Source organism: Marmota marmota, unplaced genomic scaffold (genome assembly GCF_001458135.2).
Source record: "Marmota marmota marmota unplaced genomic scaffold, marMar, whole genome shotgun sequence".
Lineage (NCBI taxonomy): Eukaryota > Metazoa > Chordata > Mammalia > Rodentia > Sciuridae > Marmota > Marmota marmota.
Genome location: NW_025999913.1, coordinates 4,180,235 through 4,208,069, shown reverse-complemented (window position 1 = coordinate 4,208,069; position 27,835 = coordinate 4,180,235). Strand labels below are relative to the sequence as shown.

Here is a 27,835-nt window from a genome sequence, read left to right as displayed (position 1 = left end):
CCTGTGCCGTACGGAGATCCGGGAGCTCGCTAGGGACGGTGCGCTAGAGGGACAAACTGCATTGTCGGGGAAGGAGGTTGATTCCGCTTTGCGGCTTTCAGCCTGGGGCTTTTCGTTTCTTCCCGATACTTTGTGGTTATTCTCGTAGAAGGACGCTCCATTTAGCTCACAGGCTGTTTCCGTGGTAGTCCACGCTCATTCTGGAACTGAGTGGGGTCTACCCCGCGCCGAAGGCGTCGAGCGCGCCGGTGCCCTTCCCCTCCGAGAGTGGCTGGCGCCGGCGGACGTCACACAGGGACGTTCCAGCGCGCCTGGAGCCCGCTGCCTGTTTGCAGAAGCCCTCGGTGGGAAAAGGTGGACAGGGGTTCTTCCTCCCTCAGGGCCTGTGTGGGGGTAGGAAGATCGCAGTTCTTAGCGTGGGTTCCAGAAATTCTCTGGATCATGGAATTGAGCACACTTACGTGTCTCACAAAGTTTGGTGCATTGTTTTGAGGTGAAAATGAAATACGTGCTTTTAAAAAGTTTAGGTTTGTCACACGACTGAAAAATATTAAAAAGAGTTTTATAATAAGAGTTTCTTGACATATCATCTACTTTTAAACTGCTTTAGCGTGTCTGCGAAATAGCTCTCCAAACAGTTGAGTAAGTATTTTAAAAATCTAATAAAAATATGATAAGGACAGATGTGGAAGATGGAAAAAGTAGGCCTGACTTAAAAAAAAAAAGAAACTGGCAGATTGTGCAGCGACCTAGCGGGCATGAACAAAATTATGTATTTGAAAGTTACCGACTCACCAAGAAAAGAAGAGAGGCCTTTATGGGTTTTGGAATTTGGAAAACAGCAAGATAGTTTTTTCAGATCCCCCTCACCATATCGCAGGCGGTATCTATTTGTTTGGAAGACCTTAGAAGAAGTGAGGATAAAGTTGGACCTTTCACAAGTCCTATGTGACCTTCCTGGCTTACTGTTTTTATATTTTACTAAGTGATAGCATAAGTTTGAACAGAATCTTCATTAAGTTGATCATTAATTCACCAATTCATCAAAATAATTCATCCAGGCAAATAAGTAGTGACTGCACATTGAGAGGATTTAGTAGAAATAAGTCACTGGAATGCAGGGTTTATTCAATCAATATTTACTGTGCCGAAAACAGTGGTCTGCCTATAGTAGGTTGTACATAAAGGCATAAGTTGACTTCCCAAAAGGCAATTGTAATCTATAAATAAAAAACACTAACACCCTTGGAACAATGGTGAAGACTAAGGCAGTAGGATGAATTGTGAGAGAGTTACAGACTTAAAACATAGCAAAGATTTTTTAAAACAGATGAAGGTTTTAAGAGAAGTGAAGGCCAGGGCCAGTTGCCAAAGTGTAGAAAGCATTATCTATTTGCAGGAAAATGAGCCTGATCTGACTAAAGTTGGAGGGGATATTGGGTAGGTGATGTCGGTACATGAAAGTCAAGTAGAAGAATTTGGACTCAGTGACTGAATATCTTTCCTCCTCCCATCTTCTGGCAGATGAGTATGTCAGGATATGGATCAGAGTGATAGCATAGGGGATGGAATGAAAACATGGGTGATGGAAAAACAGTTTTAAAGCAAAATCAGACAGGACTTGGTAATGGTTCAGCTGTGGATAATGAGGTGGATGCCAAGATGCCTCCAAATCTTCAATCACCGGTGCCTGAGAGAATCCATGTGACATAAGGAAGTGAGGAGGGCTTAGTGTTGGTCCTTTAATTAAGTAACAGAGATCCCTTCACTTTCTAGGTCATAGCCTTTAGGGAATTATGGGATAGTAGCATACCAAGTTATCATGGTATACTTAAGACTAAATTTTTAAATTTTCTAATAACTTAAATGGCACTTTTATAACATTTAGGGCAGTGAACTTTGCTGCAAGTATGAGGAAGGGTAGGGGAAACCCATTTTTATTTGCATATATTAATAGATACTAAAATTATATGTGTTCATGTTTTTTATTTGTTTGCTTTTGTTTTTTGAGGAGGCTTTCCATCATTCAGCACAAAGGAACAAGGACTCTGAAAATTTTTGGACATCATCCCTGGCATTACAAAAAAACAAGTTTTGGTCATTACCACCAGAACCTGTACATTTTGGAGTGGAGGCGCCTCATGAAAAATTAGAAAGCATGTCAGAATCGGATGCCTTGAATTTCAGTGGTCTTTCTGAAGATTTAACTCACTCAGATTTTCCCTGCTGTATGGAAACAAGCCTCAGTGCTTCAGACTTGCCTCAGGTGTGCATTGCTTATAGGTTCTGGAGGTTCAGCTTTGTTCAGCATTTGCACTGTCATCCAGATGAAATATCTTCAAAAATATGAAGAAGAATAGGAGAATTTCTGGTGGACGCACAAAGGAGGGGAATGCAGCCTGGTTTTCTTACTCCCTTTAGTGTTTGAAGAGAAAATTTTACAGATAAAAGTGTCAGAACTGATACTTTCTATCCTGCTCATGAAGGCCCAAAAGTGCAGTTAGGGGACAAAGCCACAATTCAGTCACAGAGGCAGGGCATGTGTCTCCCACTGTGTCAGTATGCAGATTTAGTTGTCATTCGTAATGACATTGACAGTACCCTCCATGTACATGGCTCCCATCCTTTATCTTCATGAAAATTCCTAGCGCCCTTTCTCATAAAATATCCCAAGATCTTCAGAAGTGTTGTTCTAAGGGTTTGATAGTTGCTAACATGAGTATAGGGAAATAATAGGAATGTATTAAGTTAGGCCATATAAAATTGCCTTTTGTAGTTCAAAAATGAACAAATATTGAAAATTTCATGTGATTCAGTTTATAAATTGGCAAAGCCTTTCTAAAGGGATATTTAGAGATATGAAGTTAAGAGTTCAACCGCATTTTAAAATTCTGTCTACAATTCCAGGCACCATGGCTCACACCTGTAATCCCAGCAGCTCAGGAGACTGAGGCAGTACGATCAAAAGTTCAAAGCCAGTCTCAGCAATTTAGCAAGGCCCTAATTAGCTTACTGGGACCCTGTCTGTAAATATAAAAATGTCTGGGGATGTGGCTCTGTTTAAGCTCCTCTGGGTTCGATCCCTGCTACAAAAATTAAAATTCTCTCTAGAAAATATTCAGATGTTTATATAATTATCTATAGTAGTTAAACATTGGAAACTAAATTTTCATCAATGGGGGGCTAGTTAAATTATCAGGACAGATGTAGAGTTGACCCGTAGCTTTATGTATTATGGTGAGCTTTTGAATACTTTGTGTCTTCAGTGACCAGCATTTTTAAAATAATTATTAAAAACTTTCTCATTTTGAAAAAATAGATCATAGTATTTTAGTGTTGATCAAGGTCTAAGATACTATATTCTACATTTGGAAAAACAGATATCTTAAATTACATAAGGAGATCCTCCTTGGATTTCACTGGACGTTTTATTCCTTATAATAAATTTATACACAAAAGGCACATTTTTTTTTCAGTTAACTGGCCATTTTAATGTTTATACCTGGATCAAATAGTGGTTCCATTCCATGTTTTCTGAGGAATCTCCATACTGCTTTCCAGAGTGGTTGTACCAATTTACAGTCCCATCAGCAAAGTATAATTCTACCTTTTCCCCCACATTCTCACCAAAACCTGTTATTGCTTATATTCTTGATAATTGCCATTCTGACTAGAATGAGATGAAATCTTAGTTTGCATTTCTCTAATTTCTAGAGATATTAAGACATTTTTTCATGTTTGTCAATTGTGTTTCTTTTTTTATCAGAAATTTATTAGTTGCTCAAAATATTACATTGATCTTGACATATACATTTGATTCAAATGGGGTATAAATTCTTGTTCCCACGTGTACAGATTGCAGGATCACATTGGTTATACAGCCACGTTTATACATACTGCCATACTAGTGTCTGTTGTATTCTGCTGCCCTTCCTATCCTCTTCCTATCCCCGCTCCCCTCCCCTCCCCTCCCCTCACCTCTCTCTACCCCATCAACCGTAACTCATTTCTCTCTCTCTCTTTTTTTCCCCTTCCCCTCACATCCTCTTATATGTATTAAAAAAGGCACATTTTAATTAAAAATAGTACTATCAGAGATGACTAGGGTTGAAAGTTGTCTGAAATTCTATGAGAAGTAGAATCATAAGAAGATTTGTGAAATATAAACGCAAGTGAATCATGCTTATTTTTTAAATATATTCTTAATACTTTTAAAATGTAATTAGGAGGAATGGTCTAAATTAGTAACAAGTCTAAAAAACAGATTTTAATAAGCTGTATCTGTTTTTATTGTACTTCCAAGTACATTCAACACATGGGACAATTCTTAAAAAGTATTACTGAAGGGGCTGGGGTGGGTGGCTCAGTGGTAGAGTACTCACCTAGCACACACAAGGCACTGGGTTCGATCCTCAGCATCACATAAATGTAAAATAAAGATATTGTGTCCACCTAAAACTTAATAATAAATATAAGAAAAAAGTATTACTGAATAGAAGTTTTAGTCAACTGACTGTTTTTGGTAGTGCTTGGTACTCTACCACTAAGTTACATCTCCAGTTCTTTTTGAGACAGGGTCTTGCTAAGTTGCTTAGAGCCTTGCAATTTGAGGCTGCTTTCTAACTTGGGACCCTGCTGCCTTGGCCTCCTGAGTCACTGGGTTAATAGGCACGCACCACCACACCCAGCTAGCTAACTGACTTTAATAAAAGATAAGTGGATGTTTTTTAGGGTACAGTTTATATCCACACACTTGATATACTATTTATTTATTTTGGTCTTGGAGACTGAACAGAGGTGCTCTACCACTAAGCTACATCCCCAGTTTTTTTTTTTTATTATTTTATTTTGAGATAGGATCTTGCTAGGTTGCTGAATCTGGCCTTGAACTTGGGATCATCTTGCCTCAGCCTGTCATGTCACTGGAATTATAAGCCATCATGCCTACCATTTGATACACTATGATTAAACCAATATTTTCCTCAAAAATTTAAAATAGTTTCTTTTTATTTTATTTATATTAATTACTAAACCCTTTCTTAGATAATATTGAAATAAATGAATAATCCTATGAATTTCAAAAATTACCATTTAATGGAATCAGATGTCAGCTCATTACTAGAGCTCTGATTTATATATCTTTAATGTTAAAGAACTAGACTAACAACTACTCTAATGCTATTTAGACAAGATTTAACATCAAAGAATTATCAGTAATATGCATATATATGTACTCTCAAGTATTCTTATGTTTATAGTTACATGATATGACTTATAAAAACACCAAAATATTGAAATCGTAGGCTATTTGTCAGTGTTGTGACTCAGGAAAGATACTAGTGCAAAAAAAAATTCACCTGTGCAAAAAAAAAGCTCATATAATAAGAAAATTATGTAGCAATGAATGTATATCTTTAGAAGTTTACAATGTTTGAAGTGTTAATATTAATGCCCTTTAATTAATGCAGAATGAAACAAAAAATGCAAAGAGGGAAACTGAGTCTAAACCCACACTTTCTGAAGATATTTATAGCACACGAGACAGTTCAGGTGGTAAGTATCTCTTTGTTGGCAACAAACAAAACAAAAACAATTTTTGTACCTGTGATGATAATAATAATATGTACTATGCTAAGCAGTCTATATACATTTATTCACTTTATATACATTTATTACATTTAATTTACAAACCTATGAAATAGGAATTTTAAAAAATTCAAACAAGGGCTGTTTTATCTCCATTTTACAGAGAAAGAGAGTAAGATTCAGTAACTTGCCTACGGTCATGTAGCTTCAATTAAGCTATGATTCAAGTCTATTCTGACACTAGAATTATAGACTGTACAAGTATCTTAAAAGATATATGTTGATATAACTAAAAATCTCCTATTCTAGCCTTAAGTTGATAGATGAAAGCTATAGAGTTAATCATATAATGAGAAACATAGATCATATTTAGTAAAGCAAACCCAAATGCTGTATAGAAAGGTCTTTTTATTTTTAATAATTATGACTAATACTAAAAAGATTTGATTTGTCTCTTTATTTTTAATAATTTTGCATTATTGAAATTATAGAATTCAGTATGTGCAGTTGTAAGAATAAGAATTAGGAAGGAAAAGAAATTTTTTGTAAATATGTGATTTTTCTACAGAGAAAATTAATAAGAATCTATGAATATTGGAATCAATACAAAAGTTTAGAAAAATTGATGTAAAAGAATAAATGTAAAACAATAAGCAATACAATGTACCAGCATCAACTTATTTAAAAAATATTTTTTAAAAAACTTGCTAGTAGCAGCTCAAACTGAGGTACCTAAGAATAAATCTAAAAAAATGTATAAAGATTTCTCTAGAAGTTATAAAACTTTCCTGGAAGACAAAATATAAATGTTTCATCTTCAGTATTATGAAGATAAAATTTTACATTTTCCTCAAATATATGAATTAATGCCATTTCATTTTTTCTAAGTTGGTCCTAACTCCCATTTAGGAGTGAAAAAAGTTTTTAAAAACCTAAAAACCAAAAATAATTGCAATTTTGGAAAAGAAGATGTAGGAGACGTGTCCTGCCATATAACAAGATTTATTATAGAAGTTTTAGTAAATTAACAATATGTTATAGGCAGACAGGCAACACAACAGTGAAATAAAAAAAAGTCCAAAAATAGATCCGCTTATGAAAAATGGACACTTGGTATCTGATAGAGGTATTATTATAAATCAGAGAAAGAATGGATTAGATCATCAATGGATTAGATAATTCAGTTCTCCTCAAACAGTTGACACTTTAAAAAATGTAGGAAATGATTAGAACCTTAACTCACACCAAATACAAAAATAAATTCCACATAGATAAAGACCTACATGTGAACTAAAAAGTTCTAACATCTTAAAAAAATTTAGAAAATGCCATTATGACAATAAGAAAGGAAAATATTTCTTTCTTATTTATTGTTATTATTTTTGTGGTACTGGGGATCAAACCCACAGCTTTGCACATGCCAGGTACTGTACCACTAAACTATATATTCCCAGCTTTTTTTTTTTTTTTTGGTTCTGGGGATTGAATTCAGGGGCACTTTACCACTGAGCCACATCCCCAGCCCTTGTTTGTATTTTATTTAGAGACAGGGTCTCACTGGTTATTTAGGGCCTTGCTAAATTGCTGAAGGTAGCCTTGAACTTGAGATCCTCCTGCCTCAGCCTCCTGAGCTGCTGGAATTACAGGCATGCACCACTGTGCCTGGCTCCCAGCCCTTTTTAAAATTTTATTTTGAGACAAAAATTTCCCTAAGTTGCTGAGGCTAGCCTTGAACTTGCAATCCTCCTTCTTCAGCCTCCCGCCTTGCTGGAATTACAGGTGTGTGCCACCACACCCAGCTTCTTTCTAATTTTTTTAGACATGTATTAAAAATTGGCAGTATGCCCCACTGAAAAACAGTATAGCATTTCATTTAGAAGTAGTACTCTAGAATCTGAGCTCTGTGACCTTAGGCAAGTGACAACGTCTCTTGCATCTCCGTTTCTTATTATTGTTTGATCTTATTTACAAATAAGATTTGAGTTTCTGGGCTGGGGTTGTGGCTTAGTGGTAGAGTGCTCACCTAGCATGCATGAGGTACTGGGTTTGATCCTCAGCAACCCGTAAATGTAAAATAAAGATGTTATGTCCACCTAAAACTTAAGAATAAATATTTTTTAAAAAGATTGAGTTACAAATAAGATCAAACAAGTTTTTTTAAATGTTTGTTGTTATTGCTACTCCATGTGATTTTGCATCCTTTTGAATCATTCTGTAATTAAAATATTTTAAAATTATAACAGAATTTTGAAGATATCTTGGAATTTTTTGTAATGGTGTTTGACCAAAATGATAAAAAATAAAAATCATGCTTTTTCTGTGGCATTTAAGGACTTCTTTCCTCCATGTAAAAAGTTGCTGTGTTTAGTTTGCTAGCACAGTCATGCTTGAAATCCACGCAATGAATAAGGTTGAAAGATAGGTAATTTCTAAAAGGCTTCAACAATTTATTTGTTAAGTATAACATTTATCACATGAACTGATGGTCAATCATTCTTCTTTCTTTCTAATGAGATATCAACATTGGAAGTTACTCACAGAAGATTCAAATTGAGCCTATTAACACCTGCATTTCTTCGTTGAGACAATTTGAACCCATTTGCAAATTTCATCAGCTAGAAGCATTTAATGATGAAATGACAACATTTCAAAATCTAACAGAAGGCTTTTCTTACATGGAGAAGCCAGAATTGCAAAGCCATGTGTATAATTATGCAAAAGATACCAATATAAAGCAAGATTTATGTAAGGAAGAAAATCCAATGGAAACTAGCATTTCTGCAAATAAAGACCAGCTTGCTCAAGAGTGTGTCAGACAGTCTCCTCAAAGTCCACATCTACTCCAATGCAATGGAGAGACACTGCAGTTTGTGGAAAAGTCACTGGCTAAAAGCACGGCTATGGAATCTGCCCTCAACCCTAGTCAACCTCAGAGCTTTTTGTATAAAGAATGTGTCCTCAGAAATTATGAAAACCCATTTTTTAAGGAGAATAGCTTTAGGCTGCTTGATCAGAGAGTTAATTATAAAACAGAAGAGGTAAGATTGTTAAAGATAGTAAAGACTGTGGAACATTCAAGGATGTTCAGGTTTTGGTCTGTTTTTAAAAACATATAATTTAGGCTTTTCCAAGTAGCATTAAATATTAAATCAAAGAATTACATACAGCCTATAGCATCTCATAGGACATTGAATGTAATATATTTTTATATCATTTGAAACAAACTAGTTGAAACTCATAGTTTGCATTGAGGGAAAAGTTGAGAAAAGGCAGGCATGCAGAAGTATTGACTAAGTTATTTGACAAGAAAAGCTTAAGATTTTTCTATATGTTGAACTTCTGTGGACAAGCAAAGAATACTAACTTTTACCAGAGTGAAAACATTATCTTTGTCACACATGTAGTATCCCCAAAGCACTGAAGATACCAAGAGTATAATTTCTACATACTGTCTGAAGAAAAAAATAAGAGTTGTAAGAACTTGTGTGGGTAAATAGAATCCAAGCATAATATTAATACATAGTATTAATAACCCCCCTTTCAGTATGAGTTTGATAAGAAAAGCTGTGACTGTTATTTCATTTATTAAGTATGAACAATGTTTTGTTTTTCATTTATTTGAAAGTAGATGGCTACATTTGAAAAAGGACTTTCCTGGGCTGGGGTTGTAGCTCAGTGGTAGAGTACTTGTCTAGCAAGCTTGATCCCCAGCCTTCCCAAAATTTTCCCATATTGATTTCTGGAAAATAACATTTAAAAAGTCTGCTTAATTAGGGTTTTTCAAAATTGCTCCTTCCTCTTTCTGTTGCATTGTCATTTCTCAACCATTCAACAGATACTCGGGCATCTTTTTTGTACCAGGCCCTGGCCTATATCCTAGTTATGTCCTGGTTACAAACAAACAAGAAATATATTTGGTTCTTGTCCTCATGAAAATGATGTCTTAGTAAGGGCTGGGATTGTGGCTCAGCAGTAGAGCACTTACCTAGCATGTACGGGGCCCTGGGTTCGATCCTCAGCACTACTTATAAATCAATAAAATAAAGGTATAAGAAAAAACATCTTAGTAGAAGAGATAGTCATTAAGCAAATAATCACACAAATAAAGGTATTTTTTATCAATGATAAAGAGCTGTATTGAAGTAGAACAGTAGGACACTGACGTGGTCAGGGAGTCCAAAAGGTGTACCTGAAGAAGTGGTCATTAAGCTCTAAAGAGTGAGTGGAGGGATCCATTAGCCTACCATGGGTGGAGACACAGTCCATGTTCAGGTAACAACATCTACAGAACCCCTGTGGCTGCAGGGAGCCGGGTACTTGCTAGGACTTGAAGGAAGCCCAGTCCAGGAAACCCAGGGTTGCAAGGGCAGGAAGGGTGTGGTGGATAAGAACGGAGGAGTGGAAGGTCAGGTGTCCAGGTCATTTAGGTCTCAAAAAGTTACTTGTCTTTATCCCAAGTAATGAAAATTCATTAAGTCAGGGGTCCAGTTGGTCTAATACCACTTGACAGGTATCTTACTGAGTTTTTAATGTCATATTCATTTTAGTGTTTTTTTTTAACCACAATTTACTGACTATTAACCTCTTCCCTAAAACCTGGGTTGTGGCCATAAAGTCAATCATGAGGTTTGTTTGCCTACCATTCTCATGGTCACAGAGTTGTAGCATAGTGAGGTGTAATGGTCTATATGAGGAATTTTAAAATCTATTCAAAAAGGACCTTGTGTTCTTTAGGGAAATTGATACATTTCTTTGTTTTATTCATTTAAAGTCAAAGCATATTATATGTGTTAAGAGAAGTTTGCATGATGGAAAATGGTGAAAGTATCAAAGTATAATTTTTTGTTTTGTCAAAATAAACACAATATATATCTGTACCATACAATTACTGCTTGTGTTCTGTTGTGCTTTAGGTGATATACATACATTCAGCAATTCATATTTAGGAGTTAACTTTGTTAAGTAGATATTATTGGAAGTAGGTATTATTATTGTTATTTTATAGTTGAGGAACCAAACTAGTCATTAAGAATTCAAGGCCTGGGCTGGGGATGTGGCTCAAGCGGTAGCATGCTCACCTGGCATGCGCGGGGCGATGGGTTCAATCTCAGCACCACATAAAAATAAAGATGTTGTGTCCACTGAAAACTAAAAAATAAATATTAAAAAAATTCCCACCCCTCTCTCTCTCTCAAAAAAAAAAAAAAAAAATTCAAGGCCTGCTTTGGCTGGCTGATAAAATGACTGAATGCAATGGAAAGAGGAAGACTCAATCTTGAGAAACTCTAACACTAATTGAGTAAATTTTTAAAATGCTGTTTTCCAGAAATCAACATGGGAAAATAAGATTTCCCCCCACTTCTCCCAGTCCTGGGTATCAAATCCAGGGCCTCAAGCAAATGCTCTACCACTGAGCTATATCCCTAACCCAATAAAGTTCTTTTTCAAATGATGCCATCTACTTCCGAATAAATCAACAACAACAACAAAACCCTCTCATACTTCTAAATGAAATAAAATAGCCATAGCTTCTCTTGTCAAACTCATGCTTAAAAGGTGATTTATTGGGGTATTTGTACTTTTTCATATTTATTTTATTTACTGTAATTTACAGACTGAAGTTTCTTCAAAAGAAATACAAAATCCTGAGGAGATTCCTGAGATGTCAGTCAGTCAGCAGGAAGAAGCCATATCAGGAAATGCGGAAAGCCCAAGGATTGTCTTAAATTGGTCTCCAGGCATCTCCAAGAGTGGGGGAAATTCTTGGGAGAACTGCCTGACACCTGACACAGAGCAAAGCTTGGAAGGCTTACAGGCTTTAGAAGAGGACATGGCTTTAAACGAAGCCTTACGGAAATTGAAATACACAAACAAAACACAGCAGGTGCAGATCCAGGACTTCCAGTGTAAGAACCTGCATTTAGAGAAGAAAGTTAAAGAACTAGAGATGAAGATTACCAAACAGCAGGTGTTCATTGACATCATAAATAAGCTAAAGGAAAACATCGAAGAATTAATTGAAGACAAATACAACATAATCCTAGAAAGGAATGATATTAAGAAGAAATTACAGAATTTGCAAGAGATTTTAGCTAACACCAAAAAACGACTTCAGGAATCCAGGAAAGAGAAGGAAATCTTACAGCTAGAAGTTAAAAAAGTCAAGGTCGGTTATATTCGTTTACAGGAAAGGTGCATTACTGAAATGCAACAGAAAAATAGATCTGTAAATCAGTGTATAGAGATGGACAAAACGTTAAGCAAGAAAGAAGAGGAAATAAGGAGGCTGCAGCAACTTAAAGGAGAAATGGAGAAAGCTACCACTTCTGCTTTGGACTTGTTGAAAAGGGAAAAAGAGACCCGAGAACAACAGTTCTTGTCTTTACAGGAGGAATTCCAGAAACATGAAAAGGAAAACCTGAAAGAAAAACAGAAATTGAAATTGAGAATTGAGAAATTGATTCCTCAAGTTAAAAATTTGCTATTCACATGTGAAAAAGAAAAGGCCAAGAATTCACAACTCCAGCAGCAGATCAATGGAGTAAAAAATGAAAATGCAAAACTTCAGCTGCAGGTTTCAAAGAGTGTCCCTAAATTTGAGAGAGCTCAGCTAATGGAGTCATTAGAGGAAATAATGGAGCCAGTTGTTACCAAGGTACTGATGCAGATTCAGAATCTCCTAACATAGAATTCCAAAAGTTTCTAGTGGTATATTGATTGATGTACATGTAGACATGGTATTATTTATATGTAGTATTTGTTTGCAGAAACAGTTATTAACAAAAAAGAGAAACAGGAAAATGCACCACAGGTTTGAAGAAGGTTTTTTTGGCTTATAGGTACTCACCTTAAAGAGTAGCCGTTCTTGTCTTCTTCTGAGTATTTTGGTAGAGGTGACATCCTGGGAATTTTGTAACCAATCACCTGAAGCATCTCTCAGAAGTTACCTTTGAGAAAGGATTTTCTAAATATTGCTCTCCATCCTAAACAGCTATAAAATGAAATAATTGCATATTTGGTACAAGGTAAAACAAATGTTCTAATTAAAACATCACATATTTATTTTTTTAAATTATAAGGCATTTAAAAATACCATCAGAACCTCATTTTAATATGCGTAGAGATGTAGTTTTTTTTAATATCTGCAGTTCAAAAGACTTTTTTAATAGCCAAGAACCTGAAAGCACATCCAAGGAAAAGATAATTTTCACCAACTGGAGCAAATCATAGGCCTACCTTAAAGTATACGAATCTTTACTAAGTGTAGTAAAATCTTAGTAATTCTGACTTCTTAAAAAGCTAATTAAACTAGGGAAATGTATTTTTAAAAATTTGTTATAACAAATATAACTGAGCTGAGCTGATATGTTGCCTTGAAGATGTCCTCAGCTCACTTTCTCTTATGAATCTGTAATCAGTCTAAGTGTTTGCAAGTAAACAATTTTTTTTTTAATGGTAGTGGAGATTGAACCAAGGGCCTCACATACATGAAGCAAGTACTTTACTACTGAGCTACTACCCAGTCCCAAATAATTCTATTTTTAAGGATTCTTGTGTTTTAAAAATTCTAAGATTATCTAAATCAGTGGTTCCAAACTTGAATACATATCCTGGAAGACTTCTTAACAGACTGCTGGTCCTTGCCACAAGAATTTCTGATTCAGAAGGCCTGGGATGGGGCTTGAGAATGTGCACTTCCAGCAAGATCCCAAGTCTTAATGCTGCTATCCAGGGATCCCATTTGGAGAACCACTGACGTAAGAAGATGACCTTAACTTTAGCTCCTAACCAAATCATGATACCTTTTGGATTGATAAACTCTGAATTAGTTTAACTATATAGAGGTTTAACATTGTATACAATTTTTTCTTAAGCATCCTCTAAAAAAAAAAATCAAGTTCCTTGTGTTATCTTCACTAGTGAATTTATTTAATATCCGAAATTTCATACTGGGCTTTCAGTTTTGCTTCTCACTAACACTAGGTTCATTTTTTCAAAGTATAGTTCAGGATCATCTGTGAGAGCAAAAATATTTTGTTAATAATATTAAGACATTATTGCCTTTTTCATTCACTTTTTCAGTATAGGTTTTTCCAGAAGCTATGTGACATGATATTGTATTTGTTCTCAGGGCTGATTGGGTATGTGAAGCAAATATGGGAATCCTGCTGTCTTATTAATATAACATTTATATATATATACATATATATACATATACTTGCAGAATGGGCTAAGGTTGTAGCTCAGTGGTAAAGAGCTTGCTTAGCATGTTCAAAGCCCTGGGTTCCATCCCAAGGACCACACTCACACAGAGAAAATTGGCAAAAATGTAAAATAATGCCATTCTTTTCAGTATTTGTTTTTAATTTTGAAAATATAATTTTAATTAAATATTTATGTTGGTACACATGAAGTGTTATTAGTTAAATCACCAAACAAATATTCTAAAATATTCTTAGTTATAATTTCTAATACACTAAATATTTTTTTAAAGAAAGAGAGAGAGAGAATTTTCAATATTTATTTTTCAGTTTTCAGCAGACACAACATCTTTATTTTATTTTTATGTGGTGCTGAGGATCGAACCCAGTGCCCCGCGCATGTCAGGCGAGCGCGTTACCGCTTGAGCCACATCCCTAGCCCCTACACTAAATATTGATAGCTAGAAACTACATGATCAAAAGGTTTTGGGGGTCCTCAATAATTTTTAAGAGTACACAAAAGCCCCAAGGAAAAAGAGTTTAAGAACATCGCTCAAAGTTTTTAAGAGTGCTATTTTATTTAGCATTTTACTGGGGCTGGGGTTGTGGCTCAGTAGTAGAGTGCTTGCCTAGCATGTGTGAGACACTAGGTTTGATCCTAAGCATCACATAAAAATAAAGATACTGTATTCACCTAAAACTAAAAACAAAAATATATTTTTTTAAATTTTACTTAAAAGGTAATTCAGATTCTTTGTCTTTCTTGTGACATATCTGAATTGTGTACATGTAGGATGCTGAGATGGTACCTTGTAATTTGTTACTGAATTGCTCACCTTGTGAAGAAGAGGGCTTGAATACTACAGATCTGAAAACTCCTCAGCTGACCTCCAAAATTCATAGTCTTCTGACTTTGATGGTAGGACTTCTCACATGTCAGGTAATTTTAAAAATCAGATTCTTAGTTGGAAAGAAGTATTGGGGTTGGACTATACAAAGAGAGACAATAAAATAAATGTTTAGCTCCTAATGGACTCTCAACAAGTATTTACTAACTTCCTGACATGTCCTTGGAGATAATTATATTTATTGAATATATATATTGAATCAATATAGGTCCTTCCATATTAACTCTGTATGAGATCTTGTGAAGAGTATTTGAAGAATGGAGTTCAAAATGATTTTATCTCCTTTGGTTTGGCCACTTATTTTGGAAGGGAGAGTTGTTTCATTTGCTTTATTTTTTTCCTCCTTTTGAGTTGATAAAAAATACTTTAATCTGTTTCTCAAACTCTACTACCCTTAGGACATCACCAATCCTGATGCAGACCATTGCAAAGAAAGTGAGAAAGTTAATGACATAATGCTGCAAAAATTGAAGAGCCTTCATCTTAGGAAGATAGATTTAGATAAAGAGGTATTATATTTATTCTTCATTCTAATATTGTATTAATTAATGGAAAAAAATGAGGGTCACAGAGAAGTCACTCCTAAAATTCATTTAAGAATTGTTTGGGGAGACAAAATTAGCTTTACAAATTAATTAAGTAGATAATATGTTCAATATTTGACTTGTTTCTTAAATTTAGTTTTTATTAGAAAATATTCATCTACAAAAAATTTGGTATGATTATTTTTTCAGTTTTACATGGTACTATTAATTACTGAAGAATAGTTTATTTTGATATGGTTGTGGTTTTAAACTTAATCACTTGGAGTAGTGGAAACATTAAAAAGAAATAATTTTATTTATCAGATGGGAATAAGAGTAAGAGCAGAGGTTTTGGAGTTTCTTCAATTCTCTTGGTATGGTACAATGATTGAGGGATAAGAATAAGAGAATGAATTAAATAGGGAAGATGATAACAGGATGTTAAATTGTGCCATTTTTAATCTGAAAGGAATAAAGAAATGACAATTTTATCTGGCTAAGGGAGTAAAACATTCAGATATGAATTTTGGTTAGCAACAAAGTTTTGCACTTCTTCTCTAAATTAATATGGTAGAAAATATGCTATAGGTATTCTGTGGAATCTCTGTCTTCTAGCTAATCTGTAAAAAAAGGATCAAAGAATAAGCACAGCCCTGCAGAGGAAATGTTAGCCTCCAATTCTGTACACCAGGTCTTCAAAACCTTAGTTTTGAATTAAGGATGTTATGAAAATACAATCTCAGATATTTATTTTCTTTTGGTGAATTTCTGTGTAACTACCGAAATACTGACAGGTGTCATGATATAATGTCTTATATTTATATAGTTTGATTCAGACAAAGGTGGAAGGAGAAAGAAAGAGGACTGGCTGGGGATAAAAATGATGCATGATTGACCATTAGCTATTGATTGGTTTGTTTTGGGTTTTGAAGGACAATTTTTATTATTTTTAGGTACAGAAACTCAGCAGTCTACATTTAATATAGTTTCTTTAGCTTCTGCCTTGTCCAGTTGGCAATGTGAGCCGCAGATTTTGGATCCAGGATGTTGCCTCTCCAGAGATGGTAGATCTTATCACATATTATTGTAATTCCACCAGCTTAGCCAGAGCTCTTTGTTTACCTGTGTGAAAGCAACAGTGGTTGGTGCCCATCTTCCTGTGGGCTCCGTGTCCCAACTTGGCCTTCCTCTTGATGCAGTTAGGGAACTCCTGATTTGTAACACAGGGCAGACAGGAAGAAACCAGCTGGACAGCATCCATGGCCATGTGCAGTCACCACGAGCTGAGCCTTCCTGTTCTTCCCCAGTGCTGTGGTGAAAGGATTAATCACTGCTAGAAGGACTACAGGTTGTCTTTTTGGTGGAAACATCCCTTTTGCCAGGAGCTTTCTTCTCGGCCCAGGCCAACAATCTGCTTCTTCTTTTGCTTTGTGTCTGGTCTGCATTTGTGGGCAGCCTAAGCAACTGTGCAGCAGGTTGGCAGTTCAAGGCCTGGTGAGCTAGTTAATTGCAGGAGGCACTTTGAGCTGCATATAAAGGAGGGCCCTTTGCTGTTACAGCTGGATGTAGTGGGCCATTCGACAAAGTGGGAAAGTGGGTGAGATCCTTTTTGAGCTGGATGTCTGTCCAATGCCAAAGTTTTTAGGACTTTTCTCAAATAAGATTTACCACCTTCTTGGTTCCCTGCTTTTTTCTGATATCAGGAGTTGGGGCCATTTTCTTCCCCTTGACCTTTTTTTGGCATCCTAAATGGTTGGAGGAGAGAGCCAGTGGCTATTGTTAGTTACATAGGGGCTCACTATAGTTTTTTCTCTATTTGTTGTAAATAATGGAAATATTTAATAATAAAAAATGAAATTTTGGAAAGCTCTACCTCACTGATATTTGAAGAGTTTGAATATTGAATATTAAGATTTATTATTGCTGTACTGAAGGAACAAATGAACAATTAATAACCATCAATTACAATCCAGACAAAACTGTTTTTCTTTTCTTTTCTTTTCTTTTCATTTTTTTCTTAGGCACCAGGGATTGAACCAGAATCTTGCACATGCTAAGCAGATGTTGTATCACTAAGCTACACTTCAGTCCCACTTCTTTTTGCTTTAAAAATTTTAATGAGGGAGGGAGAGAGGGGATGTGTTGGGGACTGATAATAGCTAAATTATATTGTTATATTGTGTGCAGGAACATTTTGTACAACTATAATGCACCAATAAAAATGTGGAAAGAGAAGAATGAATGGATGAATGTCTTTTAATGGCCAGACGTTAATAACAATTGAATATTAGGATGAGTCCTCCATGACCACCCCTAGATTTAATGATTTGCCAAAGTTCTCTTAGGACACAGTGTCCAGTCATACCCACAGCTGTGATTTATTAGGGCAGAAGGCTACAAAGCAAAATCAGCTAACAGAAAGCCCTCCATGGGGGAGCATAATGTAGGGAATAGACTAAAGCTTCCCAGAGTCCTCAGGAGTCACCAGGAAGCCCCAACAACGAGTTGTGACTACAGATGTAAAGTGTTATCTACCAAAGAAGCTCATTATAAAGAGCCAGCCCTGGGATTGTTGTTGTTTATTTTCTTTTTCTTGTAGGAGCTGTTCACATGGGCACCCTCTGCCTAGCACATACCAAAGTTTCAGCTCCCAGCAAGAAAGCAAGTATTCAGTTTAAACCACATGCTTTGGACAAATAGGTTAGACACAGTGAGCCATTCACATCAGGAAATGGTGGAATCTCCCACACTCCAAGATCCCAGATGCCGTGCTGACAGGCCTACATAAGCCTAGCAGTTTTTAGGCCTAAGTGTGAACTCTTTTCCTCTGAAGAGCTGTAAAAACTGCTTATTTTTTCGAGAACAAAAGTTAAACTGTGCAAGGTTTGATGATTTTATCACAAATACTATAGAATGCAGTTTTGTTTTCTCTCCTCTGAAATATAAAATGCTTTTTTTTTCTTAGCTACTGAAACATAAAGACAGAATTACAACCTTTAGAGAGTTAATTGCTAATGAAAAAGCATTTCAAGATCACCTTATTGAGGTGAGTTTAACACTTACTATGCATTTACTTTAACATACAAAAGTATAATTTCAGATATTTGTGTTCTCTTGGTAAATTTGTTGAATTGAAATCTTCTTGCTTTAAGTTCTGTGCTCTATGATTCCAGCCATTCATCAATCATTTTTTTGAATTTTAAATTACTAAAGCACATATTGTTAAATGTTCCAAGGATTGTGTAAGTTTTGAAAATGAACACAAATTCATTAAATCCCAGGTCACAGATTTTGATTCTGATGAAGCCAAGAATATCCAAGATGTACCTCTCTTATTGGGAGTCAAACTGGATAAGTACCACAGTCTAAATGAGGAGCTTGACTTCTTGGTAAGAAAGACCTTTTGTTGCTTTGCTATCATTTTTATATCCAACACTGCTTTATTCCTAAGTTTAAAAAATTATCAACCTTCAAAAATTTGCTTGTTAAAATGGTCATGTACTGGCACTGTGACAGTATTATTCACCCATAGAATTAATGTATTTTTATGTTCTAGTTTTAAATGTCCAACTTGGTTTCTGTTTAGACTTATCAGATTTACATAAAACGCAAAAAACAAAAAATATATGGATGAGGCATATTTATGTTGGTATATATGCTACCATAATAGCTGTGTACAATAATCATAATTAGGAAACAATTTTCATAGTTTACTTCAGGTTGCATGAAAAAAATAAAAGGAGAAAAAAAAACAGGGAAATATGTTAGGAGAAAATGAAAATATGACCTTGGTATCTAGAACTATACTGGGTATTAGATGACACTGTGATGACAAATCTAGAATGTGAGGGATTTTAATAAATAAAAATTAGCATGAGAAAAGAGGAAGGGAATAACAGTTACCAACTAAAAGAGACTAGAGAGTTGAAAGACAAATCCACCCAAATGCAATGTGTGAAACCCAACAAAGTAGCTATAAAGATATTTGTAAGATAATAGCAGAAAATAAAATTGAACTCAGTCTGGGTATTAGATGATTAAGGTGTTATTGGGACCAGGTATGGTGGTACAAAACTGTAATCCCAGCAACTCTGGAGGCTGAGGTAGGAGGACTGCAGAAAGCACTGGGCACTGGAGGTGTAGCTGAGTGGTAGAGCACTTGCCTTGCATGTGCAAAGCTCTTATTCACTCCTCAGTGCTAGGGAAAAGAAAAAAAGAATCATAGGCCAGAACATGAAATATATTAACTTTTTTTTTCTTTCAGTATGGGGATTGAACCCAGTCTTTTCTATTTTACTTTGAGACAGGGTCTTGCTAGGTTGTCCAGGCTGGCGTCAAACTTTCTATCCTCCTGCCTCTGCCTCCCAAGTAGCTGGGACTATAGGTGTGCACCACTGTGCCTAGCTAAACTAAACCTTTTTTAAAAATTGCAGTTATTTATACAAGGGAGAATATTTCTGAACATGGAATCATCGAGGACAACTTACTTCATACAGAAATCAAATATGTCAGTGTATTGATTATACATGGAAAAGGAAGGGAAGACTTAGGGCTGATAAATATTTGTATGTACTAAGGTGTTTTTACTTGCAAAGCTGTTTCATGGTGTAAGATCAGTGAAAAAATAAAACCCCATTATAATTCCTGCTTATCTGTTCTATGTGTAATCTAGTCAGGATCTGATTCATGATTCACTTCATGGTATAACTCGGTTTAACCCATTAAGTCTCAAGTTTTCAATTCTGCAAATATTTCAACAAAATTGACACAGGTGCCATAAAATAGGTTAGAAATAGTAATCTAGATTTTATATATCCTTTATATACATATTTTAAACATTCTAATGACTTCCCTGCTATTTTTCTCAAAAAATAAAACTCTAAAAATATTTATTTTAAAAGTTATCGTAAGTAGTATATTAGTTGCGCAATTTAGGTTTTTATAGATGTCCCATCTAGGACCATGGGATTTATTGAGTTAAGAAAATATTGGAATAAAGTAAAGCTCACTGTCCCCATTAGTTCTTACGCCCATATGTAGCGTTCATGGTAGTTTCCAAGTTAGTATTTTTACTGATGTTTTTTCTTAGATCACAAAATTGGGAGGTCTTCTGGAGTCAAAAGAAGTTCACTGCAACCGACTCATTGAAGAGAATGATAATTATCAAAAATATTTAGGCAACTTAATAAATAAGGTACAGATTTTCTTACAGAAATATTTGCCTTTAAAAATTATATGAGGCGGGAGTTCATAACTCACTTGAATCAAATGTATGAAATATGATATGTCAAGAACTATGTAATGGGGGCTGGGGATGTGGCTGAAGTGGTAGTGCGCTCTCCTGGCATGCGTGCGGCCCGGGTTCGATCCTCAGCACCACATACAAACAAAGATGTTGTGTCCGCCGAAAACTAGAAAATAAATATTAAAAAATTCTCTCTCTCTCTCTCTCTCTTTAAAAAAAAAAAAAGAACTATGTAACGTTTTGAACAATCAATAATAAAAATTAAAAAAAAACAGCATTTGTCAAACCTGACTCCATTTAAATAAAAATTTTATTATTAAAAAAAAATTATATGAGGCCCTGAATTTGATCCCCAGGACCACAATAAACAAATAAACAAACAATTATGACAGATATTCAAATAATAGAATTTTGGAACTAAAAAGGACCTGAGATTTGAGGTAACCCAATAATATTCATCCCGTTTACTTCATAATGGCATTATAAAATGCTGCCATTAGCCTTTCAGCAGGAATCTAGCATGTGTATATCCTGCTGTTGGCAAGTTAAAGTTTTTGTATTGCTACTTTGTTTTCAGAGCAATTATGAATCTTGCCAACTTAGTGTTCTAGCTTACTTTTTAAAAACTGCATTAACTTTAACCACATAGACTGTGATTCTGGCATGTATGAAACTTGTGTGGAAGACAAGTGGGTCGTAGTCAGCTAACTATAGTTGTCCACATTTTGGTACTTCTCTTTTCTGGCATGATGAATAGGCGTGTTATAATTCCATTGTTATTCATAGATCTCAAAATATGAGATGTTTTGTCTATTGTAAAATTTTCATCCAACAATTGAACTTCAACTGGTAGAAATTTTAAAATGAGTAAATAAAATTAAAACTAGGCATAGTGGTGCATACCTGTAATCCCAGTGACTTGGGAGGCTAAGGTGGGGCAACTTTTGAGGCTAGCCTGGGCAACCTAACAAGATTGTCAGCAACTTTTAGTGAGATCCTGTCTCAAAATTAAAAAAAAAAAAAAAATTATAAAAATAAAAGAACTAGGGCTGGAGTTGTGGCTCAGTGGCAGAGTGTTTGCCTAGCACGTGTGAGACACTGGGTTCGATTATCATCACCGCATATAAATAAAGATCCACCAAAAACTAATAAAGTTTTTAAAAAAATTGTTAAAAAAATGAAAGGAGTGGACATCTATCTCAGTTGTTCAATCCCTGGTACTAAATAAACCAGAATTTATCGAAGAATAACTGCTTACCTTATTTTTTCAAGGTTACTTCATATGAAGAAATTATCAAATGTGCTGATCAAAGGCTTGAGATATCCCACTTCCAAATAGCACAGTAAGTTTATAAAACTCAATTTTTAATTTTATGAATATTTACTAATATTTGATTTTACTCTCTAGCTTCTAAATTAATTTTCTTTGACTACTATAAAGAGGAAACATGCAATTTTATAAATCAGACCATTCTTCATTAATATAGCTAGTCTGCTTAACCTGTGTTCCATCATCCTATATATAGGACACCTATAAAATTTTAGTTGAGCAATTTTATATGTGTCCCATAAAATTTTATAGGTTTTTATACATGCTCTGTATATCAAACAATGAGACAAAATGGGTTTTAACATTCAGACTATTTGAACAAGGTTGAATAGCCAGATTTTCATTTTCCTGTCTTAGAACTGCTTTTGGTTTTAAGGGAATTAGTGAGAAACATCTAGCAATTTTAGAGTATATTATCATAGTATTCAAATAAAATAACTTCCAATGCTTAGCATTTATTCACAAAAAGATATTGAATGCAAACCTTATATATATATCTAGTACCAAATCAGCTCATCAGAATTAATTCAGCATAAAAGTCTCCAAAACAATATCTAATACCAAATCAGCTCATCAGAATTAATTCAGCATAAAAGTATCCAAAACTAATATTCTTAAATTTTGCAGCTTTCCACTGACTTATTTTTTTTTAAAGAGAGAGAGAGAGAAAATTTTAATATTTATTTTTTAGTTATCGGCAGACACAACATCTTTGAGCGCGCTACCACTTGAGCCACATCCCCAGCCCCTTTCCACTGACTTATTATTCTTACTTCTAATATGCTTCTCCCTCTGTCCTTCCCCCAATTTCATTTATCTCGACATAACAAAAGGTTTATTCTTAGATAGAAAGCACTTTCCCTACCTCCAAATTATGAGCTTCCTATTGGAGTTTTCCCCATAAGATAACAGAAAATGTGGGTACTGGTAGCTTGGAAAGTTAGCTTTTGTTTTTCACTGTTGTTTCTTAGCAGAGTGAATAGTAAACAATTTTCCCGTTTTTTTCCCACACTAATGCAGGTAAGTTTTAAGGATGGAAAGAATATTTTATACTCAAGAAATAAAGTTAAACTCTTCCTCAGCTTATAACCAAGAAAATTCAGCCAATGTTCAATAATGAGATATCAAAATAAAAAATAAGATTTAAAAACCAGCATCAAACTGGGCGTGGTAGTGCATGCCCATAATCCCAGTGATTCAAGAAGCTAAATCAGCAGGAGGATTGCAAATTAGACATCAGCCTCAGCAACTTAGCTAGGCCCTAAATAATTTAGTGAGACCTTGTCTCAAAATAAAGAATAAAAAGGGCTAGGGATGTGGCTCAGTACCTGGTACCAAAACAAAACAAACCACCAAACAGTATCAAACTATCATTTTGGCCATGTTGCTTTACCCACTCCCCAGTTTTTTTTTTGTTTGTTTGTTTGTTTATTTGGTTTTTTTTTAATATTTTTTTTTTTTAGAGGGGGAGAGAGAGAGAGAGAGAGAGAGAGAATTTCAATATTTATTTTTCAGTTTTTGGCGTACACAACATCTTTGTTTGTATGTGGTGCTGAGGATCGAACCCGGGTCGCACGCATGCCAGGCGAGCGCGCTACCACTTGAGCCACATCCCCAGCCCGTTTATTTGTTTTTTTATGGGGTGGTACCAGGGATTGAATTCAGGAGCTCTTAACCTCTAAGAAACACGTTCCCAGCCCCCGCTTTTTTTTTGAGACAGGGTCGTGCTAAGTTGCTTAAGGTCTCACTGAATTGCTAAGGCTGGCTTTGAACTTGTAATCCTCTTGCCTCAGCCTCCCAAGTGCTGGGATTACAAGCATGTGCCACTGAGCCCAGCTACCCTAGTTATTTTTAAAATAAAAAAAAATTAAATGTATGTTTCAGTTGAGTGATTAACCCAGTTTGTGTTGATGAAGAAACGTGGCATCTGAGTTCTACAAGCTTTATTAAAAGAAGGGTCAAGTATGACTGTTTATTAGGATCCTCTTGAATGTATTTTAAAAAATAACAGTGACTAGGCCCTATCCTAAAACTCCATTGCACTAAAATGCTAGATGGAACCTGGGCATTAGTATATTTCACAAGCTGTCCAGATAATTCTAGTGTCTGGACAGATTGATTACTACTGCCCGATATCATGTGAGTCAATTTGCTTAAATGATCACTGTTGTAATACATTTTTTAAACCAAATATGTCCATGATGATATATTTTGTTTTAGTGAATTTGCTTTGGTATCATTAAAAGGCATATTCTGCTTCAAAAATTATGAAATATATCATCAGAGCAGTGTTCTTTAACTTGGCTTTAGTTTGTTAATTCTGTTAAACTTTAGCAGTATTTGAGGTATTATTCTCCAAATACATTCATTGACTATGCTGTAATTTTTCAATTCACATGCCTTGGACTTTAGATATGGCTGTTTACCTACAAAATCCACTAATGCATTTGATTTTTTTCCCTCCAGTGCTAGGAATTGAACCCAGGAGCACTCTGCCACTGAGCCATCATCCCCAGGCCTTTTTAAATAGCAAGGTAGCTAAGTTGCTCAGATTGGCCTTGAACTTGTGATCCTCCTACCTCAACCTCCCAAGTAGCTGGTGAAAGGCGAGTGACTCCCCCAAGACAGAAATTCATCCAAGAGATTTTATTGGGGGGCTGCCTGAAGGGGAAGAAAGGAGAGGAGAAGAAGCTTGCGTGAGACTGCAAGCTTCAGCTTAAGAATGGTTGCTTTGGCGATGTGGCGGGTGCTGATTGGCAGGGTGACTCAGGAACAGGCTAGTGGACACTGTGTCCTGAGAGGATTGGTGGAGAAAACTTTTGACTTTGGTGTCCTTTGGCTTGGTGCCCTTCGGCTTGGCGCCCTTTGGAGAGGAGGGGGAAGGGTAATGGATTACGTGATGTTCTTCTCCAGAGATGGAAACTTAATTTCAGTGGGGAGTTAAGTTTCGATGGGGGAAATAAAACCAAAAGGCAAGGTCTCCCACACACCCAACAGCTAGGATTACAAGAGTGTACCTCTGTGCCCAACTGAAATTTGATTTTTCCTTTTTAGTTGTCAATGGACCTTTATTATTTATTTATTTATATGTGGTGCTGAGAATTAAACCCAGTGCCTCACACATGCAAGCGCTCTACCACTGAGCTACAACTCCAGACCCTGAAATTTGATTTTTTAAAAAAGACTAATATATATGTATATTATGTATGTGTATGTACATACATACACACACACACACACACACACACAGAGTAAAGTTTATTTATTTATTTAGTTGTTTGTTTATTTATTTATTTATTTATTTTTTAAGAGAGAGGAGAGGGAGAGAGAGAGAGAGAGAGAGAGAGAGAATTTATTTATTTATTTTTAGTCTTTTTTTTTTTCCGGCGGACACAACATCTTTGTTTGTACGTGGTGCTGAGGATCGAACCCGGGCCGCACGCATGCCAGACGAGCACGCTACCGCTTGAGCCACATCCCCAGCCCCTGTTTGTTTATTTATTTATTTATTTATTTTGTATTAGGGATTGAACCCAGGGGTGCTTTACTACTGAATCACATCCCTAGTCCTTTTTATTTTTTCAGTTTTTATTTTGAGACAGGGTCTTGGTAAGTAGCTGATGATCTGATGTTCACTAAAGTGTATATGTAACCACACTGATCTTTCTGATGTTAAATCTGATCCTGCCAGTTTACATCATAAAACACTTTGAGTTGACAGTAAGTTTCCATCATTTTTAGGTGAAAACAAAAATCCTTTACATGGCCTACAAGTTCCTTCATTATCAGGCTCCTGCCTACCTTTCCAGTCTCATCTCACTAACCCCTAGCTTACTGTTAACCACACTGGAGATATTATAGTTTCTTAAATGTACCTCCTGACGTTAGCATGTGTTGTTCTGCTTAAAGTGGTCAGGCTCACCACCTCAGTTTTATCTCTGCTATCCTTCAGATCTCTGCTCAAATAATTTCCTTAGAGGTGCATTCACTGTTGTGAGTCTGAGTCAGGTAGTTTTTCCACAATACTACTAAAGTTCAAGTGGCCATGCTTTCTCTGTTAACACCTGTGGTCAGGTCTCTTTCACGTGTGGAAATCTGCTCCATACCTTCATGTTTCTAGAACCTCTCCCTATGAAATTGGAGACTTGTTCACTTCCCATTACAACTATCATCCTGGTGAGAGGTGGATCCTCTAACAAAAATGTCCCAGCTCCAGCATGATTCCTCACTCCTCAGTACTTTAGAATGTATCTCTGAAGAACAAGGACCTTTTCTCACACAACCATAATGCAATGATTAAATGCAGATCATTTAACAATCATTTGATATCATTTACTATAAGAATAATAATTGAGGGGCTGGGGATGTGGCTCAGGTGGTAGCGTGCTCACCTGGCATGCGTGGGGCGCTGGGTTCGATCCTTAGTACCACATAAAAGTAAAATAAAGTTGTTATGTTCACCGAAAACTAAAAAATAAATATTAAAAAATTCTCTCTCTCTCTCTCAAAAAAAAGAATAACAATTGATATGTTAAAACTCAACTATATAAAATGTAATTATAAGTTGGTTATAAGTTTATATTCAAATTTCACTCATTGTTCCAATAATCTCCTTTCTAGCAGTTTTTTTCTCAGTCCTAGAGCAAATCCAAGATCCTTTGTTGCATTTAGTTGTTATGTCTAACTCTGATCTGAAATATTTCCTTAGCCTTTTTGTTTCTTTTCTTGGCATTGGCAGTCTTAAAGATCTCACGTCATTTGTTTTATAGAATGTTCTTCAAGTGAGGTGTGTTCCTTAAGTAACTGATCAGTTAATACCACAAAGAAAGCACTTTTTTTTTTTGTACCAGGAATTAAACCCAGAGGTGCTTAACCACTGAGTCGTATTCCCAGCCCTTTTTATATTTTATTTAGAGACAGGGTCTCACTAAGTTGCTTAGGGCCTTAATAAGTTGCTGAGGCTGGCTTTGCACTTGTGATCCTCCTGCCTCAGCCCCCTGGGCTTCTGGGATTACAGGTGTGCGCCATTACACCTGGCTTAAGAGAGCACATATTGACACCAGTGTCCTCTGGTGTGGTACAGTGGGTGATACAAACATTGCTTACATTAACTTGCTTACCCAACTTGCATAACCTGAATAGACTCTTGAGGAAACTACCAGACTTTCTTCCCTTTCAGGATAAAGTCCCCATTGGGTCACAGGTGATCAAGAGTTCTCATGACCTTTGTCTCTCATCACATCTGCTGTATGGCAGACATTGTGGCTATCCACACACCATCTTTCCCCCTTGGCTTCCCTACTTTTGTGTAGGTGGCTCTTGGGGAAGCTGAGCCCTCCCCAGCTCAGGGAGTGAGCCACAGTTAGCCCATGTCTCATGTGGCAGCACTATTCCACTTGCTGCTCATTGGTGTTGGGATGGATATGTGACCCATTTCTGTCGGTCAAGACTCAAGAATAAGTTTTGTGGGGAGCTTTTGGGGAAAAGTATGCTCCTTGATTAAAAAAAAAAAAAAAAAAAGGATGCCTACATCATTTTACTGCATTGAAGATGGTTGTAGGAAGACATGATTAATGCTGTGGCAACTGTCTTCCACAAGGCCAGAGGAGCCCGGGAAGGTAGAGACCTGGGTCTTCCACACTGTACTAATTCTGAAACCATCTATTACTGCAGGGGGTGGTGTGGGGTGCAGGATTGTTAGATGTCACTGTTGTCTCAGTGTACTGTCACCTGCAGCCAAGCACACTTTTGTCTGATACACCCTACCTATTTCCTCCCTTACTCCTACTTTCCATTCCTACGTGCTCTCTCTCCCCTCTGAGCCTAACTCCTATTTATTCTTAGGCTTCAGCAAAGACATAACTTCCTCCAGACACCTTCATTTACCTTCCAGGACTGGACTGGGTGCCTCTCCTGTAGTATTCTCTACCTACCCCCACAGTAGCCTTTATAGTCACCACCAAAACAATTCTCCCCTTGGATTAATTGTTTTATTGATGCCTGTGTTTAGCAGTTGGGTTTTTTTTTTTTTTTTTTTTTGA

The 27,835-nt window shown here is 36.0% G+C and overlaps 1 protein-coding gene across 5 annotated transcripts in view; it reads left to right on the top strand.

The window, feature by feature from the left end:
- The first annotated feature begins 5 nt into the window (after positions 1-5).
- Cage1 (cancer antigen 1) overlaps positions 6-27,835 on the top strand; it is a 40,977-nt gene continuing 13,147 nt past the window's right edge. For 2 of the 5 annotated variants that reach the window (XM_048799760.1, XM_048799756.1), the window contains exons 1-11: positions 90-642; positions 2,012-2,266; positions 5,469-5,553; positions 8,101-8,624; positions 11,201-12,241; positions 14,581-14,727; positions 15,094-15,204; positions 18,185-18,265; positions 18,501-18,608; positions 20,309-20,413; positions 21,737-21,807. In XM_048799760.1, the coding sequence (XP_048655717.1) occupies positions 2,159-2,266; positions 5,469-5,553; positions 8,101-8,624; positions 11,201-12,241; positions 14,581-14,727; positions 15,094-15,204; positions 18,185-18,265; positions 18,501-18,608; positions 20,309-20,413; positions 21,737-21,807 (2,381 nt within the window). In that variant the 5' untranslated portion in view covers positions 90-642; positions 2,012-2,158. Of the gene's footprint in view, positions 643-2,011; positions 2,267-5,468; positions 5,554-8,100; positions 8,625-11,200; positions 12,242-14,580; positions 14,728-15,093; positions 15,205-18,184; positions 18,266-18,500; positions 18,609-20,308; positions 20,414-21,736; positions 21,808-27,835 lie in introns of all 5 variants that reach the window. The other 3 variants (XM_048799759.1, XM_048799758.1, XM_048799757.1) reach the window with 3 other exon arrangements.